At 37.9% G+C, this 19,544-nt stretch overlaps 1 protein-coding gene across 8 annotated transcripts in view; it reads right to left on the bottom strand.

Moving 5' to 3' along the window:
* Kiaa0825 (KIAA0825 ortholog) overlaps positions 1 to 19,544 on the bottom strand; it is a 384,762-nt gene that overhangs the window by 202,103 nt on the left and 163,115 nt on the right. For 7 of the 8 annotated variants that reach the window (XM_005382250.2, XM_013512985.1, XM_005382255.2 and 4 more), the window contains exons 16-19: positions 16,431 to 16,836; positions 12,170 to 12,329; positions 8,186 to 8,344; positions 6,341 to 6,435 (exon numbers count right to left, since the gene is read on the bottom strand). In XM_005382250.2, coding sequence (XP_005382307.1) covers positions 6,341 to 6,435; positions 8,186 to 8,344; positions 12,170 to 12,329; positions 16,431 to 16,836 — 820 coding nt within the window. Of the gene's footprint in view, positions 1 to 6,340; positions 6,436 to 7,370; positions 7,470 to 8,185; positions 8,345 to 12,169; positions 12,330 to 16,430; positions 16,837 to 19,544 lie in introns of those variants that run through there. The other variant, XM_005382258.2, reaches the window with a different exon arrangement.

Genomic DNA, 19,544 nt, shown 5'->3' with positions numbered 1-19,544 from the left:
AAAAAAAAATATATATATATATATATATATATATATGGCATTTCAATTATACCAGCTATATGGCAAGTGCTCTGTGCTATTTTCACTATCATCAGTATTATTATAATGAAGATATACACAGTAAATCTAATAAAATATTGAACAGGCATTATGGTTCAGATCTAAAATGTCCCTCAGAGTCACACGTGTGTGGGAGATGATTGGTTTATGAGGGGGTTACACTCATCTGTGGATTCATCATTGATGAATTCATAGCTGAATGTGCTGCCAGGTGGTGGGGTCTGTTTGGAGGTGGGTCACTAGGGGTGACCTGGAAGGAGGTATTCCTGACCCCAGCTCCTCCCCTATCTCTCCGCTCCCTGCCTGTTGATGGGATGAGCAGCTCTCCTCCACCCTGCCCTTCCACCATGCCATTTATACCTTGGAGCCAGCCAACCATGGACTGAAACCTCTAAAAACCAACAGCCAAAGTAAGCTGTGGATGTCTGTTGTTGTGTCCAGCAACAGAAAAACTGACTAATATGCCTGGTATCAAGTACCAGACACAGAGTCACAAGTCTTCATTTTGAGTACCAGCTGCCATTTAATATCTGTGACCTTCGGTGTATGATTTAATGTTTTGCAAACTTGCTTGTACCTGTGTCTCATTACATGGCTGCAGTGAGCGCCAAAGGAAAAGATTTGTGTGAAAAGGCTTTATATGCCATAAAGGATGTCAAACATAGCCAAGTTTCCCATCAGGAAATGAAACAACAATGTTTATGAGTTATTTGGTTCGTATACCAAGATCCTTAGGTCTAGAATTTAGATGATCAGAGTGTTGAATTTATATCCACTAATAACGCAGTAGGCAATCTTTGTGGAAGAACTGTGTTGCTGCAAGATGTCGGGGTTGGAGGGGGCAGCCCTCTGCTGAAGGACCTTGACGCAGGTGGGAAGAAAAGGGTTCTCTAGAGAAATGGAGCATGAAACACCCCCAGATTTGAATGTCATGGCATAAGTATGTATGTAATGGCTCAGAGGTATGTACTCATAAAATCGGCTTCCCCTTTTTTGTAAACCCACCTCTCTATAACCAGGCAGTCTGCTGCTGCACCAGGAATTTACTGCAGCGAACAACCATAAACATCATGCTAATGGTAGCGCTGCCTGAAAACGGTCACTTGAGAGTGCAGCGTGTGCAGTTTGAGGCCAGAGACAATATTTTCTACTCTACACACCACAGGGCACGCTGTATAATCTGATATAGGATAACGGTGATTTAATAATTATTATTAAAAGCAAACAATCCACAGATCAACAGCTCTTTTCCAACATGCTTTCTAATCTCTGTTTCCTCTCAGATGCATGGTTATTGTCCACCTGGAAAGGTCCCAAAGTGATAGCCAGAAATCTGCCACCACCACCCCTTCTGCTGTTCCTGCCATCATATTTAATTGTGTTTGCTCAACTTGGAGCCAAACTCATATGCAGTATATTTAGATGGTTAAAACAGCACAGCACTCCACTGTATTCAGAGATTATTTTCAACACCACAATTCTTGGGAATTAGTCTGGAATAAATAAGGTAACAAGGAAAGGAGCAGCATAAATTTGTTCCAGTGACAAAGAAAACAATATCAAAATGGCAATCTGGAGATCCGCCACGAATGAAAGAATAGAGTGTACCTTTTGGTTCACTCTCCTGAAAATGTAATTACCATCTCATTCTCTACTCTGGATTTATTTTAAAGTGGGTGACAATGAAATCAAGAAATAAAAAGAAAGAAACTGTGAAAAGTGCCTTTATTATTCCAAAAGATCAATGTATAATTACTGCATTTATTCTCATAGAGTATTATAGGTAAAAGCATACAATTGATACATACGTTGATTTTCTGGACCTCTTAAGGACTCTTTATTTTCTACAATAGCAAACTTCTACAGTTGAAACACATATGTCATTAATATATATTCAATATCTCTTTTCTCATATCTTAGCTACTGTACTTCTTCAAATACTTCTAAAACTACTCATAACTAATTTACAAAGGTTTGGTTGGATGTTTTTGTCAGATAACTCCTCTAACTTTTTTATCTTCCATTTTTTAGATCATTTAACAAATGTAAACCCTATCAACTAAATGTCAAAAGACTTACAAATCAAGGGTAAAACACAGACTTTGTTGTTGGCAAGGTTATGGTTTGTGTGGATTCAATGGTTCAATCAATTAAAAAAAGACCAGTTTCCTGTTCTAATCTGAACCTAATTTTACATCATCATTGTCACCATCATCATCATCATCACAGGCATCTTAAACATAAAGAATTTATCTTGATTTTCATGTAAATTTTGAAAATGTAGAGAATAAACATGCATTCAGATAATTTTTTACTTGTGATTTTCTAGAGTACCTACAGGACTAGTAATCAAACATCATATATAAAGAACACCTACTCTATCTATGCTCACTTTTCAGGTTCAACTTTCTCTTTAAATTCTTATTTCTCATTCATAAATTAAGTAATTCAATAAATATTACTTAGAGCCTATTATGTGTGCAGTGCTGTTCTAGGCATCCAAGACACAGTCAGAATAGGAGGCAAGGCACTAATCTTGTGGAGTTTATGTTCTACCATAGGGGGCAAGATTAAAACAAAATGTAGAAATTAAGATTTTAGATAGTTTCTTGGTTACTTTTCTCTCATTGCTAAGACAAAATACCCAACACTCAAAATTAAGGAAGGAAAGGTTTATTTAGCTTACAGTTTGCAGAGGTTTCAGTCTATAATCATCTGGCTTCAAGGCAGGGTGGCAGGGCACAGGGGCAACACCTCAAGGCAGTGCAAGACAGCAAAAGCAGCAAGAGCAAAAGAGGGGGCTCTTGTCCCTCCTTATACTGTATGCCAGTTATCCACCCACGCTCACACCATCTCCGTGCCCTCCTTTTGCACAGGCTCATGAGGTAGAACTGCTGAGTCACTTAGCCAAGCTCAGACTCCTCAAGTTGACACAGTGTATCAACCATAATAATACCGATATCTTAGCTAAGAAATCACACAGTAGAATACAATGCCAGAGTGACGGGTGAGCCATGTTAGATGATGACAAGAAAAGATCACTTCCAGGAGGAAATATGTACCCTAGATAGACAATATGGTACAGGTCATGTGAAGAGCTGAAGAGCTAAAGAAACTTCAAGTACCAAGATACTAAAATAGGAAAGGACCTAGAGAATCCAAAGAACATGAAGAAGGCGACTTACTTACAGCATCATGAATGGGAGGGAGGTGTTTTGAGATGAGGCCAGTAGCCAGCAGAGGGCATATCCCTGCCAAAGACTCAAGCAACCACTTTAAGAATTTCTCAGCCTTTGCAGTCAGCACCCAACCAGCTGGTGGAACAAAAGCTGGTCCTGCTTCAGATACAGATGTGGATGGCACTGCAAATGTCCTCTTCCAGGTTTCTGAACTGTCTCTCAACTATTCATCTCTGATGTCTTTATTTTCTGAGTGGCTTACTTGACCTTTTGAACACGCTCTTGCTGATTTTCTCACAGTATTCAAGGCCCCTGCAACTGCTGTCCGGGCTCTGACTGGATACTTGCCTGAGCCTCGCTATAGGTTGAGGCCTAAAGTCTATATAAACTGTGGTTTGAGGACTGGACCTGACCGCAGATCCTTCATGGGCTTTACCATGTCCTTACCCAGAGCTAACACTATTACGATGTTACTACTTTTCTGAGTACGCACTGTGTTTTCAACTTTCAAAAATACTTCCAAATACTTTAACAGTCTTGATTGTGTCAATAATTTCTACAAAGTAGCTGTATGATTATCATTGTCTCATTTTAAAAATAACAAAATCTAAAGTCAAAGGTACCCTCTTGAGCCCTGAGGAATCCTGCATTCCTATCTCTATCTTGTTTTCAGAGTGAGGAAGGTTTGCTTAACTCCAGGCATCCTGAGATGAAGCCCACAGATGGTCTGTTTTGGTGTAGAAGTTGAAGACCAGACACAAAGGAAGTGAAGAGGTGGTCAGAAAGGATTCTTTTCTCCTGAACTTTTCATACTGGTGTTTTTGAGCTTATTTTCCTTTGTAACGTTCTACCATCACACAACCATCATGGCCCCATTCACACATCTAAGCTATAACATAGGGTATATTAGCAGAAATATATTACCAAGAAATAGCGCCAAAAGAGAACAAGTGACTTGGTCAACTGATGTGTTTGGGAGAAAGAACCACATGTATTCAGCTGAGCTGCTGCCGTCTTCCCTTCAGCTTTGCCTAACCTCAAAGACCAAGGCTGTAGGTAAGAAGCTATGCAGCTGTCATTCTGAAAACTCAGTATTCTGCAGTCTCATTTTCAAATATGCATCTTTCAGATAACTATGTTGTCAAAAAATTCAATGAATTATTTTTAAAAAGTCAGTAGTTTCAGGTAAGTCCAAACAAGAGAATATCTTAGAGAAAAAAAAAAAAGGACATTTCCTTACAGGTTCAATATTAATCAAAACTCATAAATAACACTCTTAAAATAAGTGGGGAAGTGATAGAAGAGATTATGAACTCTCAGGGGTCTTTCATCCTGCAAAGGTAGCTCAGCTAAGTTCACTGTAGCTCACAGTGTGTGCTAGGTTGCAGTAGAATACTTTTCATACCATTCTTTAAAACTCTAAGGTTGTTATGAAGATGAGACTCTAGCTGTTTCTATTAAAAATTCATGACCCCTTTCCAAGAGAACTGTTTTGACCTGCTATTTCTGGCTAAATTTGCAGGAGTTCTTTTTCTATCACTCACTACTGCACCTATCTCAGGAAATAGACTTTAATAGCTGGAGACCCAACTGAAGTATACCTAAAGCCATTAAACAAGAATAACATAATGCAAATCTGGTTAAAGGACACATTCCCTTAGCATGAACTTTATACAGCACAAATGCAGTAAGTTTTGAAGGACATGTTATCCCTAGAGTACCACTTAATAGATTAAAAAGAGCAAGTCACAGAGCAGAGTATAATACTCTACATAATGTCAAAACTTTCCAAACAGCAAGGAAAAATACTTATTTTTATGAGTTTGTTTTCAGACCATACTTAATATTGTATACACATCAGAGTATCTGGCCTCTCTATCAAACTGACCTCTGACCTTTGCTAACAACTTTGGAATAGGATAGGAGCACCTCAGAGGTACATTGTGCACAGATGGGATGCATACTGGGTCACTGCTACCAGGTGTGGTTAGTTTGCTAGGAGTAAGATTCTGCCCTTAATGAGGAAGGTTCTAGATTGTCCTACTTTGTCCACGATGGGTAAATAAACATAATTCAGTGTTGAAATATTAGGAATACCATTTTGGCCACTTGATTAAGCTACAGTTTTTATTGGTGATAAAGCCACCCTTTTTTAAGCCCTCCAATCAGGGAAATACTGTACTTTTTCTCTCATAGATTATTTTCTTATAAGCACCCATATTTCTCAAGGGTAATGTGACAATTCTACTATGATGTGAATACTTTCAGGAGAAAAATGAAACTCTATTTTTGCAAAAAGTTTGAAAATATATCATAAAGATCATACAGGGAATAATTCCACTACATCGGTATCAACAAAAGACAAACACTAAAAGGAGTCGTATATATCTGTATACACACACACATATATTTGAAAATGTAACATTTGCTAAGTTTGCTTTTGCAAATGTGTACCTTATAGTGCTCACTGAAAACCTAAAGTCACATAAAAACATGTTAATTGATCCAGAATAGAAAGAAAATATGTGTACTTTGGTGCAAAATAAATTACAAGTCTAGGTTCCCAAGCTATCTTGTTGCATTGCATTGTGTGTGTGTAAAATAGTATGCAAGTGTCAGTAGAGCAACATAGTGCCAGGATGACTGGCTGAAAAGTAAAGAAGTCGATTCTGACAGTTTTACTTATGTTTCCCCTGACTAGTCTAGTTGATTTGGTTTGGCATTTTGCATGCATTCATTAAATTGTTGTAAACAAAGGTATACTATGATGATATTCAAGTCAATCACTTGTGGTGTTTATAACAGTGAACTATTAAATACACAAAAAAATATTAGAAATTGAAATTAAAAGCAACTAATTTTATCTGTGAGCCAAATTTTGCAAATGTTCACTGATGAAAAAAAAAAAGAATTTTGGAAGTATACTCCTATTTTTAGCTTTTTTTTTTAATTTGTGAGACTGGAGAGAAGGAAAATAAGAAATTCCTCTGCTGATAAAATGCATTTTATCTTTTTCCAAAAATCACATACACACCCAATCACAAACACATGCACACGCACACACACACACCCCAGAGCACAAAGATCCTCAATCTTATTACCTGTTTTTGAGCAGTACATTGAAGGTCATCTTATCCAGTCCCAGATAATTTGGCAGCAACTTTGACCAATTCCAGTCCCATTTCATGATGGCTGACTGTTGATAAATGAGAAGACACTATTGTTAGTTATTAATCAGAGTTAATATGATTGGTAAATTAAAGCTCCAGCTGTGATAGACTAACTAAGAAGGAGGGGGGCCCCGAACAAGGACTTAGACAGATAACATCAATCATGTCCACAGAAGAAGGTTTTTATTCCAATAAGACAGCAATTAATTTATAAATCCATTTGGGGATGTAGTCATTACTTATAAAAATATAAATCAATTCCTTGAGACATTATTCTTCCAAATCTTAATGGCGTTTTCCCAACAAGTTCCTCTGAGAGGGTGACTCTTCAAAAAACAAAGCACAATAATTACCAACTTTCTCATGTATCAACTTACAGGGGTTTTTAAACACCCTAAAGTTTGATGTAAAAAAAAAAACTTGGAAATGTTAAGACTCAAATTGTAAAACACAGCTTAATTAGTGTGATAATACTAATGGTAAGAAAATGTTTTTTTAAAGGGAGATTATAGGGATCTGCAAGTATAAACAACATGATTCTGCTTTATCATTAATTGATAGTTTCATGACAGAGTTAGGATAAAAACTACTGTGGGAAAAAAACCCTCATAATTCAGAACCCGATAAAACATGCCGTTTATTTAAACAACATAAGGATAATTTAATAGCTACAAGAATTATTTATGGATTAGAGCAAGCTAAAATACAATGCAGGAAGGCAGCCAATAAACCCTAACTTATATTTGGTTTTTAAAAATGATATTTTTGTGCCTTAACACTAAATAGTTGGGATAATAAGAGTCCAGGCTGATGTTTAAAATCCAACAAGAGCTCTCCGCTGTCACCTGCTGATTAATCGAGCACCAGAGTCCTGTCATAGAGCAGGAGAATTCTGCCCTGCATTGTCAGCATTGAAGGTCTTACTCCACTACAGTATTGATGAATGTAGACGAGAGGTGTAACAGGCATGGTAAAAATATTATCTGCATGCCAGATTAGGCCATTGTTTTAATTCTTATTTTCTTCAGAACTCGAGGTCAAGCAATTCTTCTCTTCTGCCCTGCTAATTCAAATTGTCTGTCAAGAAGTTTCTGGAACAAGCCACCGAAAGAACGAACAAAGCAAAAGCAACTGTAGATTTAAAATACTTGGGTAGAAAGATGATCTTTTTAATGTAATTACTGAAATATGCAGCTTAAACAATAGTACAGTTTGACATTTTTAAATGCATAGCATTTATCATATTGCCTTTATTTCAAATATCCTGGCTTTAAGGTCACTAGTATGTTCATTTTAAATTTGGGAATGTGTCTAGGGTCATAAATAGCAAATTTATCTCCTGTCACTTAAAATAGAAGCTCACACTCTATTTGTAATTCACCTTAAACTGTCTTTTAATTTACCTGATACATCCATAAAGATTGCAAGATATTTTATCTAATGTGTTGGGAAATCAGGGGTGACCGCAGAGGGAAAGAATGGTACAAAATTCTTTGGTTCACTGGGCCTCTCATGCCCAGCCTCTGCTCAGAGCAAACTGCACTAGTCAAAGTTAAGTTTCATGGGCCAAATGTATGAATCAGCTTGACAAATAGAAGGCAAAATAACTTTTAAATGTCAATTTGTGTAAACTACATGAATAAGAATAAGGATATTTGTTACCCATTTCCCCCTACCAAAATTATGAGCAAATATTAAAAATATACAGTATTTTTTTCTTACTAGTGTTGCAAATCCATATATTAAAATTAAATTTACCACTTAATTCCCACATACCTGATCTAGCATGTTTTCTCTAAAACCCTCATACACATGGAAAGGGTTAAAGACAGAAGGCTGATCTTCCACACTCTGCACGGTCATCTTCAAAGGTCGAGTGGGTAATGGCTTTTCCTCTGAACCATTCATAGAAAACAGCTGTTCTTTTAAGTATTCCTTCAGGGAAAAAAATTACGAGTCATGATGGTGCGAAGCATATATTCTCTATAAAAATAAACTGATCAATATCCAAAATTGACCCTTTTGTATTGGTTGCCTCAGGAAGAATTCATTTTCGGAAGATACATAGGAGAGTACCAATCACCACTGCAATAAATTCATCAAAAATAGGTTTAATTAACATATACTATGGATTTAAAGACCATTTAACACACATTCCTGTAATGAATAAACGCTTGATATGTCAGAGTCTGGTTAACCAGCGTTGTCTTATCATTGGTTCATGTGTTACCATGTCTGTTTACCAAAACTTAACTCGGGTACACAATTATGCACAGTACAAGATTACTCATCCATTTATTAAGTGCAGTTTCTTCCTACTTCAGGATCAGCAGAGCATTAAGTGTTCTGATATTTTAATACAAGTAGCCTCATTCTAAAGAAAATTATTTGTGATGCAAGCTCCTAAACACCATTTCCACGCTGTGAAACTGAGAAATATCAGGGCTCAAAAGAAGCCCAAAATATGTAATTCTAACCCTCCCAGATGTCAGGGCAGTCCCTGTGGGAAAAAGGACAAGCTATTGCACCACACCTCATTTCCAACCTATAAATAAACAGAGTCAAAATTTTAATCTATTTTATGGACCTCTTTTTGGAAGACCACATATTACAATGACTATCTACCATCACCTAACAAATGCGCAGTATTCATAAATGACTTATTTATAAATAAGTCAAGTAGAGGTTCTTCTGCCTTTTAATTTGTCACAATACAATTTTTTTTCCTTCAAGACTAGAGTTTGGACAAAGTTCAGAATGTTAGAGCAGAATAGGACTTCACAGATCACCTAAAGCCTGCACTTCTCCAAGTCTAGTCACAGACCCTCAGAGTCAGCCTTGCATGGAAATTTGTTAAGAAAACAGAGTCCCAGCCCCCATTAAGCCAGGGATTCCCAGGGCTGTACTCTTTGGTTGGCTATGAAAGGTCAGGAGACAAGCCTGAGGTCACACAGTGGTGAGTGGTCAAGTTAAAGGGAGAAGCCACAGCTCTGCTATCAGTTCTTTTCCCTGTGCCCTATAAGCATATGAATGCGTGGCCATTGTGGACGGCAAATTTCAGACCCTAAAACCCTAAATATACAAAGAAACCACTACTAATATTAATACTAATAGACATATCTTAAACTTGTTCATTGTAGAGCATGTTTGGAAATATTCTGCAATATCTGGTAGACTGACACATGCAAATTCTTACTAAATATTATTAGATAATGATAAAGGTACCAGAAAAGAATTTTATTCCTAGATTTAGAGTACTGAACTGAAACAAAATATTTCTGCATCATGATTTATAAAGCTAAATTTAAAAAATAAACTACTCTCTTCACTGAAAAAAACACTCTTTGTTCTGGTCAATAATTTTTTAAACTCATTTCCCCTTACATAAGTATATTTTGACTTTTATTGTTTCCATAATTTAAAAAGTGTTCTGTTGCAAGCTGTAAACAAAATGGTATTTTTCCTTTGTTAAGCTCCTTGCTATGGTAAGAGTCATTAGTACTTCTTAAAGAAACAAATTCTTCTGTGTGACATTGTTTTCATCCGCTATAAAAAGTGCTATTTCTTTAGGATATTTCCATTCTGTCTTGAACGCTGTCTCTGTACAGGCATATCAAAGCTTAATGCATTTCTGCATCATGACTTTTGTCTTATCTTCACTGAACTGTTCCACCTGGCCGATGAGCTCACTGAAGACTACCGAGTCTATAACCATGGCCTCTCTCATCTGTGCTCCTAGCTAGGGTGTCTCTTATCATTGTGCTTTTTTGTTCAGATTTTTTTATTCATCTCAAAGACAAATCTTTAAGCCAGATTTTCCCCACAATTTCTGTCTCTATCAATGACACATCCATTCTTCCTCACCTATGCCATAAATACTTCTAAACCTATGTAACATTTCTGACTAATATTTAGCAGCACATGTAAAGGTGATGTACAACTCATCCAGGGAGCAAGCATCACAGTCAGCTGCACCTATGGCATACCAATGCCTCATATATAAAAGCAGCCATAAGTACTGTACTGGACACTTAACCACCCTTTCATTGCTTGAGTTTATTGCCTGTGTTTCTAATAGTCACCAGGCAAAAGTCCACTGCTTGCTTTGCTTTGTGTCACCCAGCATTATCCTTCTGACCTTGCTGTACATGCCTCACTGAGCAGAATAAACAGGTAGATACTTAGGTCAATTCCTGTCTGATAGACACTCCCATAATAGTAAATATATTCATGTGTAGAAGGAGAAAAATCATAATTTTGAGTTTAACTGATCAAATTTTGGTGATATCCCAGTGAAGATACAGCAGCCTTCTTGTTCACAGCCGCAGCCCCAGGGTCACATGAGTTCTCTGGGGGAAGAATGCACTGGGGGACTGATGGCCAATAAAGACACAACTTAATCTTTGATGACTTTGTTTGCTGGTAAAACTGATCTTTTCTATAGGTTTGTCAGCTCACAAAAGCTGTTCATATCCTCAGAAGTGTTGTGACATCAATTTACGGAGGCCCTGATGATAATCATACTGCCTCTGCTATTTATCAACAGTCACCATATTAACTCTGGCCCATCCAGGTGGCCAAGGGGACATACCATGGATGGCAATGACTCCGCAAGGGAGATGCTTCACTGGGCCACCGCCAAGAGTTCCTTGGTTCCACAAACAGAAATCTCACTCAGGCTATGGGGGATCTTTAACAAGCGTGCACAGGCCAAGTCTCTGTAGCAATTATACATTGAGCTCCTTGAGCTCTGGTGCTTTAGAGACAGTGTCACATTTCACATCAGTTTATCATTGAATACAGTGAAATGTCACCTATTTATTGACTGTTGAGTAACTCTATGAAATCCAGGAATCAAGATTTATTTGAAATAACTCTCAGACCAGTAACAGCAGAGAGAACATTGATATAACTGAGTTGTAAAATGCTGTCATAGACTTTAATTCGCTCTTTGGAAAGGTATCATTTTTAAGCCCTATACCATTGACAAAACACTATCTTCATGTTATTAATATTATACAATTTTTACTATCCCACAAATTATATTTATGTGTTTCCAAACATAAACATAATTACTGATGAAACATTCTAATTCAGATACCTATGATCAAAATGAAAACCTGGTTAAGTTAACAAATATATATTAGTTTAATAGCTGAAATAACCTGCTTGTTTATGTTTTTTGTTAGAATAGCCCAAACCATGCAGGGTCAGAGGCTAAACAGAGCAGAGAGATGGACAAGCATAACATCGCTTTTCACCAGTGTCTGTGCATTAATGAATTTCCCTCGGTTAATCTGGCTGATCTCCGATCTGGCTGGCTCAATATTCTTGTGAAGGTTTTCATTACAAGGAATCTCTGACTTCACCAACATAAGAATAATGTCTTCAGGAAAATGGTTCTGTCTCTTCAGAAAATTCTTCATTTCCACAATACCAGATTTTAACATCAGCTTAATGGTCACAAACACACAATTCCCAAACTACACCTCTATTCTCTACAGTTCAGAACTGAACTGAATTTATGAGCCGTGTTATTGTTTAAATCATACAAATAAAACCTACATTGTTTCAGTGAAGCTTTTTCTGTACAAATGCAGAACAGCCGGGGCTGAATAGATTCTATTAATAATGTGATATTGAGTTTGGTATTGACTTTTAAGAAGTATTATCACCTCCTTCACTAACCCTTAGCTGCCAGCAGACGCTGCCTCAGGCCAGTACACACCTAATTGCTCGGTAAAAAGACTGTTTCCCTACCTCATTGAGCTGCATGATGTGATAAATTTGCCTCAGGTACTTGCTGCCACCTGGTTTGTGGCAGAGATCCAGGACCATCGTGTTGATTTTCTGCTCAGTCAGTTCAAGAGAAGTATCTCCTTCTTCTAAGACTGTGCTTTTCTCCATTGCCACAAATGCGCTAAGTACAAAGAAAGCACATACATATCAGTGGTGAAGAATTATAAAATAATCAGAGAGATCGAGTGTGGAAAGTTGATGTAAATCTCGTATTCAAAGCACCATACAGATTTCACTCAAGTAGGTGAGCTTTCCACGGCTCCTCTTGCTCACACAAACAGCAGCACCTTAGAATTAAGCACCTGAAAGCATTTTAAAAAATGGAATCATTTCTTTTAAAACATTTCTTTATTGCATTTATACTCCCATCTATAAAAACATTTTCTCATTACTGCAGTTGTTGAAATTGCTATAATCGTGGGGTGAAAACAAAACATTTCTTTTTAAGAATGTGTGAGAAATGATTTGTAATTTCTCTTTGAGGATAAAAAGTATCTTTGGTGCCAGAAATAGCTTTGGTATTCTGTCTTTTGTAGAGTCCTCTTTACACCTGTCTTAGAACACATTAAAGACCAATTAAAGTGTCAAAAGGGGGAACTTATGATGCTAAACATAGCTTGTGTGCTTCACGGCAGTGTGTTCACCACTGGGTATTTTAAATTGGCCTTTGAAACTTGTTGCCTTTGAATATATATATATATGCCCTGTCTCCTCCTCTGTTACAGATACTTAGCAAAAGTCGCTACCCAGGTTATTCTTTGAGAAAAAGATTAACCATACCTACCATAATAACCTACCATCACCACCCCATGAATCCTGAAGATACAGTCCTGAAATATTTCTTTTCAAATAATCCATATGCTATTCTTGGTTTTGAATATGTTCTTTACATGCTAATAATGGGTGATATAAAAACTTTTAAACATCTCAGACCATACCACTGTAAGAAAAAATTATCATTGTCCTGGATACCATAGAAACTCCACGCTGATTTTTCTGGTCATGCTTGCTATTGGATCATGTTAGGCTTACAATCAAGTATTCTTAGGAAAACTCATGGTTTTCCACTGTTTCCCAGATGAAATGAAATTTACTGTGGTGTAATCAGCTGTATACTGCAGTTCATTACTGAGATTTCGCCATGATTATAAAATTAGTTCTGCTCAGAGTCAGTGTCGCTGACCTGAAGAGTGAACCAAATGATACCCAGCTGCTGGACATTAACTTGGATATTGCTTCCACATGTAGCTTCAAAATATCTTTGAAAAAAAATTTAAGATCCTATAAGCCCTGCTAGAACTCATAATAATAAAGTGAACCCCACTTTTAGACATACTCATCAGCTACAGTAAATCTTGTTATGAAAAAGATCCTGTTATAAAAAGAGAAGTTTGCCTGGATCTTGTTGAGGGTGTGTACAGGTTGCAAGCAAAATTTCCTGTCAAGCTTTGTAGAGGCTGACATTGAAAAAGTTGAGGCTCTCTGACAAAGGAGTATCTCAGTGTCAGCCCCTGAATTGTATCCTTTCCTGTCCATCACTGTGCAGGTGAAGCAAATGATTGGATTCAGTCAATGCCATGATTAATGAGTTCCTCTCTGGATTTGGGACTGCCTATCAATCATGTCATTAGGGAGAATGTGCCCTGAAAGAGGCAGACCTTAGCCAAGGAATAACTGCATTAATCTTAATCTGTATATGCACCCAGCCAGCCACGTCAGGGTCACCATGATGAAAAACAATAATCTTCAACTCGACAAATTACTTTGCAAAGACAGACATTCCTCTACTTTTTGGGCTGCGTGTTCTCCAGAATCTAAGTCGACTGTTTACAGCCTGTGAGTTACTACAAAGTGAAGGTTATTTTAATGAATAGTAATGCTTGCAGGGCAGGATGTGGGACAGGCAATGCTTACAGCTACCACCTTTTCAAGTGACTGCAGTTACTTTCACCATTTCCATAAAATCAAACAAATCTGCATGCAGGGGAAAGAAATTTAGCTGAAGGATGCCATGCAGTTCCAAAATAATCTTGAGGAATTAAGATTTGACTTATTTTAACAGAAAAACTGTATTGGTACAAATGCTGACATAACACTATTTTTTAAAACTCTATGGGAAAGCCTAAGTAACTCTCTACCTAATACAGACATCATAAATTGAAACACATTCTCCTTACACTGCAGAGCTATGAATTAATGATCACCAATTCATGAAAAATATTTAGATGCAGAATTTCATGTGTGTATCAGATAATCAATTTGAAAGCAAAGTTAAGAAGAAGCATTCCTTAGTGCCCAGATTCTGTAAGAGACTGTTACCAAGGTGAGGTCAAATTTAACTTTTTCAAATTCACGTAAATAGATAACTTCAAGCTTGTATTTTTTTGTATTGTTTTGTCATTTGAGAAAGTGAGAAAGACACAGTATCATGCTAACTAATCTTTCAGAACTTTTGAAGGCTGTAACTTTTTAAAAAAATAAGCAATTCTTCATTTTTGGTACATGCCATAATAGAGAGCTAAGTGATCTTTTGACTCAGAGTGAATCAACTAAATATTAGCTAGACGACTTCCTATTATAGGAGATACTAGTCATGGTATTGTTTATAAAACTTATAATGAGCTTCAAAATAAAAATTTTAACTCATGGATTCCTGCATAGGGCCTGAGTTATATCACCTAGACACTGCTTTAAATATCTCTTATGTGATAGAGGGCTCCTAACTCTGAAGTATAGCATAGTGTGGTATGGTATGGTATGGTATGGTATGGTATGGTATGGTATGGTATGGTATGGTATGAGATAGTATCCTAAAGTATACCAATTTAACTTTGTAACTGTAATGACATCTACTATTTTAATGTCTCTTTTATAACCACTGCCATGCATAATGACATCAGGCCTTAATCTTTTAGTCTCTGGATTAAAGCCTATAAATTGGTATTGAATGCAAATATAAAGATGAAGGTCACTGTCAATGTTACATAGCATTTGCCTGACTGATGTTCTCGAAGTCAGTATTACAAGATCAAGAAAATAAGGATTACCTGCTTTCACCATATAGATTAATACATGGTCTTATAGATTAACATAGGCAAGTAAAGAATATAAGTTATAATATTAACCAGTGAGTACAATGTGCCTAGCTGAGTTTATAAATAATAAGAGCTTGTCTGGCTTGAAGAACTGATGCCAAGAACTTTGTGAATGTTACATAATTTTTCTATATGAGTCCGTCAGCTTGGTATCAGTGTTGAGACTGAGGCTTTGAGAGATTCAATAACCTGCAGAAGATGGTGATACATTTACAAGAAGTTGTATTTGCCCCTCTGACCCTAAAGCCTGGTCTCTTTACCAATATCATCTACTAGTAAGAGTAGGCATGTTTCAAGTGCCTTTCAGTTGTTTCAGGAAGAAAGTTATACTAGCATCAAGCAATAAGAACATACTTTAAAAGTATGGGGGACAGTGTGTGGAGGGAGGTACTTAAAACAGTCTGACTTAGTGATCTGTACCCCAGCTGAATCAAAATTTATCAGTAGCATGCAATTCTGTACCTGAAGGCTAATTTTAAGACAGGTGATCTCTATGTACATATTTAAATGCATGAGAGACCCTTAAAAATCTGTGTGATACCACAAATCACTTAGATCTTGATGACAAAACTATGAGAAGGCTGACATTTTCATACCGAAACATCTGGGTATGTTTATAGCTCGAGTGTGATATGCCCCAGGTGCCCTCTGGGATTCTTACATTACCAGATGAAAAATGTGTACCTTTTTGACAATCAGGTACACAGAAAGCAATAAAAAGCCTTTTATATCCATTAATTCTTTCTTAATTTAATCTCCTTGCCCACTCCATTTACAAAATGCTCCAGGCTATCCACTAGATACCTGTTTGCACATTGAGAAGGAGTGAAACTAAATTCTCTTGGGTTTAACTACCACCCTTTTAATCAGAAACCTTAAGATGGTGGCTAAACAAGTATAGAGTTCCTGTGTATCAGTGGGGTTCAAATTTTAAGAAGACAAGGAACGTCTAACAGTCCCATGTGAATGGGATACTTATCTTTCTCTATATTCATCAAGGTTCCCATGACTCTAGCCAAATGACCACTGCTGCCCATCTGACAATATTTTGTTTTTTGTTGTGGACTGGTCGTTTTGTTACTGTGAAAGTATTTGATGAAACTCAGTGTAAGAAAACATCACTTTACCATTCAGTGCTTAACTTCCTTGCTTTCAACAGTTGGTGTTCAATCCAGTCGGGCTTTTGCTGCTGAATGCTCTGTATGACCTTTCGGGTCATGTGATGAGGACTACTTTGCCCTCCCATGATGCTTTCCAAACACACACAAATTAAGCCAAGCTTTTCCTTACTCCGTCTGTCAAGGCAGACACCTGCTAAAAGTTCCACAGTGTTTCCATCCTCAAATATCCGACGTATAATTACAATCAAGTTCCAGACGAGCAGGCCAGCTTTCTTCTGTGCAACAAAGTTTTTTGACATTTTTCTCTCAGACAGAAAAAAGAAGTACTTAATTGGGGGAGGCAAACATGCAATCACCGTAGGTAACTTGCTGATTACAATAGATACTGCCTGAGCAGCAAGCCTGGCGAAGCCTGGGGAAGAAAAGACAGAAAAGGTATGATTAATATTAGCATTTGCAGTCCATCGCTGCATGGTTTTTTGTTGTGTGGGGACGTCTAATTTTTGTGGAGAAAATTATTGAGAAAAGCAAGTGCTTTGACATCTTCCGACAGAGCTCTACCAGGGTTTCCTGCAATATTACCCAAAATTCCCCAAATCCCATACTTGATTATTTTTCTGCTTCCATAAGTGAAGACTGGGGAATTCAGCATTATAATTTATATTTCTACCTTTTAAGACTTCATCTTTGAAGGACCCAGTTGCCCTCCTCATTAGCAAATGCAAAGGGAATTCTGCTAGACCTCTGTGTAGCCTTTGATGTTTCTGAGGCCCCCTTAAATCTTTCTCCTCCATCCTCTGAATCCATGACAGAATCATTCCAGCTCTTCTTAGGATTGGCCCCTCCTCCTTTCATTCCTATCCTAAACATCACCACTTCAGAGAACCTCGCTTCACCATCTCATCCAAAGCATTCCCTTCATGGCCTCCCCGGCCCCATCCCAGTCCCAGCCCCCATCTAACATGGGACACCATTTTGTTGCCTAATTAGCCATCACCTATCCAAGAATTATCTCCTTTGTCTGCTCACTGTCTGTCACCTGCTATTAGAATAAAAGTTCCAGAAAGGGCATTACTATGTCTGCATCACACAGTACCTCATATGTAAGAGCCGTTGAGTAAATATTTGTTAAATAAATGGGTTAATAAACTAGTTTATATTTACCTCTAAGAATACTCCTCTTTCTTTTTTGTGTGTTTCTGGCTATTTTCACTTTTTACTAACACCTCTTAAATATGGGTATTTGCTAAGCAGTCCTTGGTCCTTCTGCTGATAATTCTATATGCATTCCCTTGCTTAGTGCTGTTTCTCTGCAGGATATATCAATTCTTTCTCTCTGGATTAGATTTTCTCTTTCTTGGCACCACTGCCATTTTCTTTTTTTTATTTTAAAGATAAAAGGAGGGAAACATTAACAGACATACAACATTTTACAACATATCACAAGCACAATACAGACAACACAGAGTTACAAACAAAGTGGTAGGGAATTAACAATGGTGGTTGTATTACATATTGATATCTTCAAAGTACCACTGCCATTTTGTACAGGACAATTCTTTATTGTCCGGTGCACTGAGAGATATTTAGCAGCAGCTCTGGTCTCTACCCCCTATAAACCAGCCGCATTCCTCTCAGTCGTGACAACCACAGTTGTCTTCAGGCGTTGTCACATGTCCATGAGAGCAAAATCACTCCTAACTGAGCAACAGTCTTCTACATGATTCTATGATCTTTTGTCTTGACCTTCCTACGGGGTTGCAGTCCTAATCTAGGGACCATTAGGGAGGAGTAGGCAGTGTAGGGCATGACCTGGGTGGCTAGCGTAATTGTGATAACTGCATGCTTACATGACATGACATACCGGAAGGTGCCCTTTGTAGGACCTTTGCATACTTTTAACTGTGTGCCCATAGCTCCTGTGAATCTTGGCTCACCTCAGAAACTACATAGATCATACTATGTCCCCAGTGTTCCTGTGTACCTTGGATCATTCCAGAAACAGAGGCTAAGATCCTGATTGTACCAATCAGAGCAATAATTATGTTTAGAATATCAGCTTACCCCTATAAATATGGACAAGGCAAAGGCATCAGACTGCGAAACTCACCTTTAGCTTCTCCCTGCCGTACAGCTCACTTGCTGTGGGGCAGGCCGTCCCCTAGCTCCCACCGCCCCCGCAATATTATCAGTAAAACTTCTGCTTTGCTTCACTTTTGTTATGTGAGTTTTTCATTCTGTGCCAGAGACTTTCGGTTCTGAGTTAGCTCATTCCAGCTCTACATTGGGAAGCGGAGGGCCCCTTCATGAGAGGCCCCCACCCCTCGGACCTCCAGCAGATGCAATACTACAAATCTAACTCTGTTCCCCATTCCACTTCTCCGTCCTACAGTAGTCACCATTAACTCAATATAACCATGTTCACTGTCTGCTTTCGAAATTAGCTGGTCTTCTTTACTCTCTCCCTTCCTTCCCTCCTTCCTTCCTTCCTTTCTTCCTTTCTTCCTTCCTTCCTTCGTTCCTTTCTTCATTCCTTCCTTCCTTCCTTCCTTCCTTCCTTCCTTCCTTCCTTCCTTCCTTCCTTCCTTTCTCTCCTCTTTCTCTCTCTCTTCCTTCCTTCCTATTAAATGTCCTATTGATCCTTCATAACCAACCAATGATCAGCCTTGATAAATCTTCCTGCTCCCTACATCTGACCCACCCTTTCTCTTTGCTGAGAACCAGCCTAAGCTGCTCACCTAGTTCAAGCTCTTCCTTATAAATGGTACCTGGACAACATAAGCACACTCCTAACTCATCTCCATGCTCTAGGTGGTGTCCAGCCCCTCCCCTGAACGGTAAGAACAGATGAATATACTGTTCTATCAATTTCATTTTCTCATTTCTCAGCTACAATTATTCTAGCTGCTTTTTCTTAGCAGACGAGCCTCCAGAATTTCTCTCTCAAACTCTCCTCAGCCAGCCTCGGTCTGTTTCCAGGAACCTTCTCTTTGAGACTTTGATATGCTTTTAAGCGTGTCTGTTGTTAAGCTTCTGAATATCTCATTACTTTCAGTGCAATGTCCTCTTTCTTAGGAGTTCACCTACATTCTTTAATTCTTCGAACTCCCCCTCCCCTCT

This window comes from Chinchilla lanigera, unplaced genomic scaffold (genome assembly GCF_000276665.1).
Source record: "Chinchilla lanigera isolate Chin_1 unplaced genomic scaffold, ChiLan1.0 scaffold00017, whole genome shotgun sequence".
Lineage (NCBI taxonomy): Eukaryota > Metazoa > Chordata > Mammalia > Rodentia > Chinchillidae > Chinchilla > Chinchilla lanigera.
The sequence above is the reverse complement of the archived record's forward strand: the minus strand, read 5'-3'. Positions and strand labels throughout refer to the sequence as shown.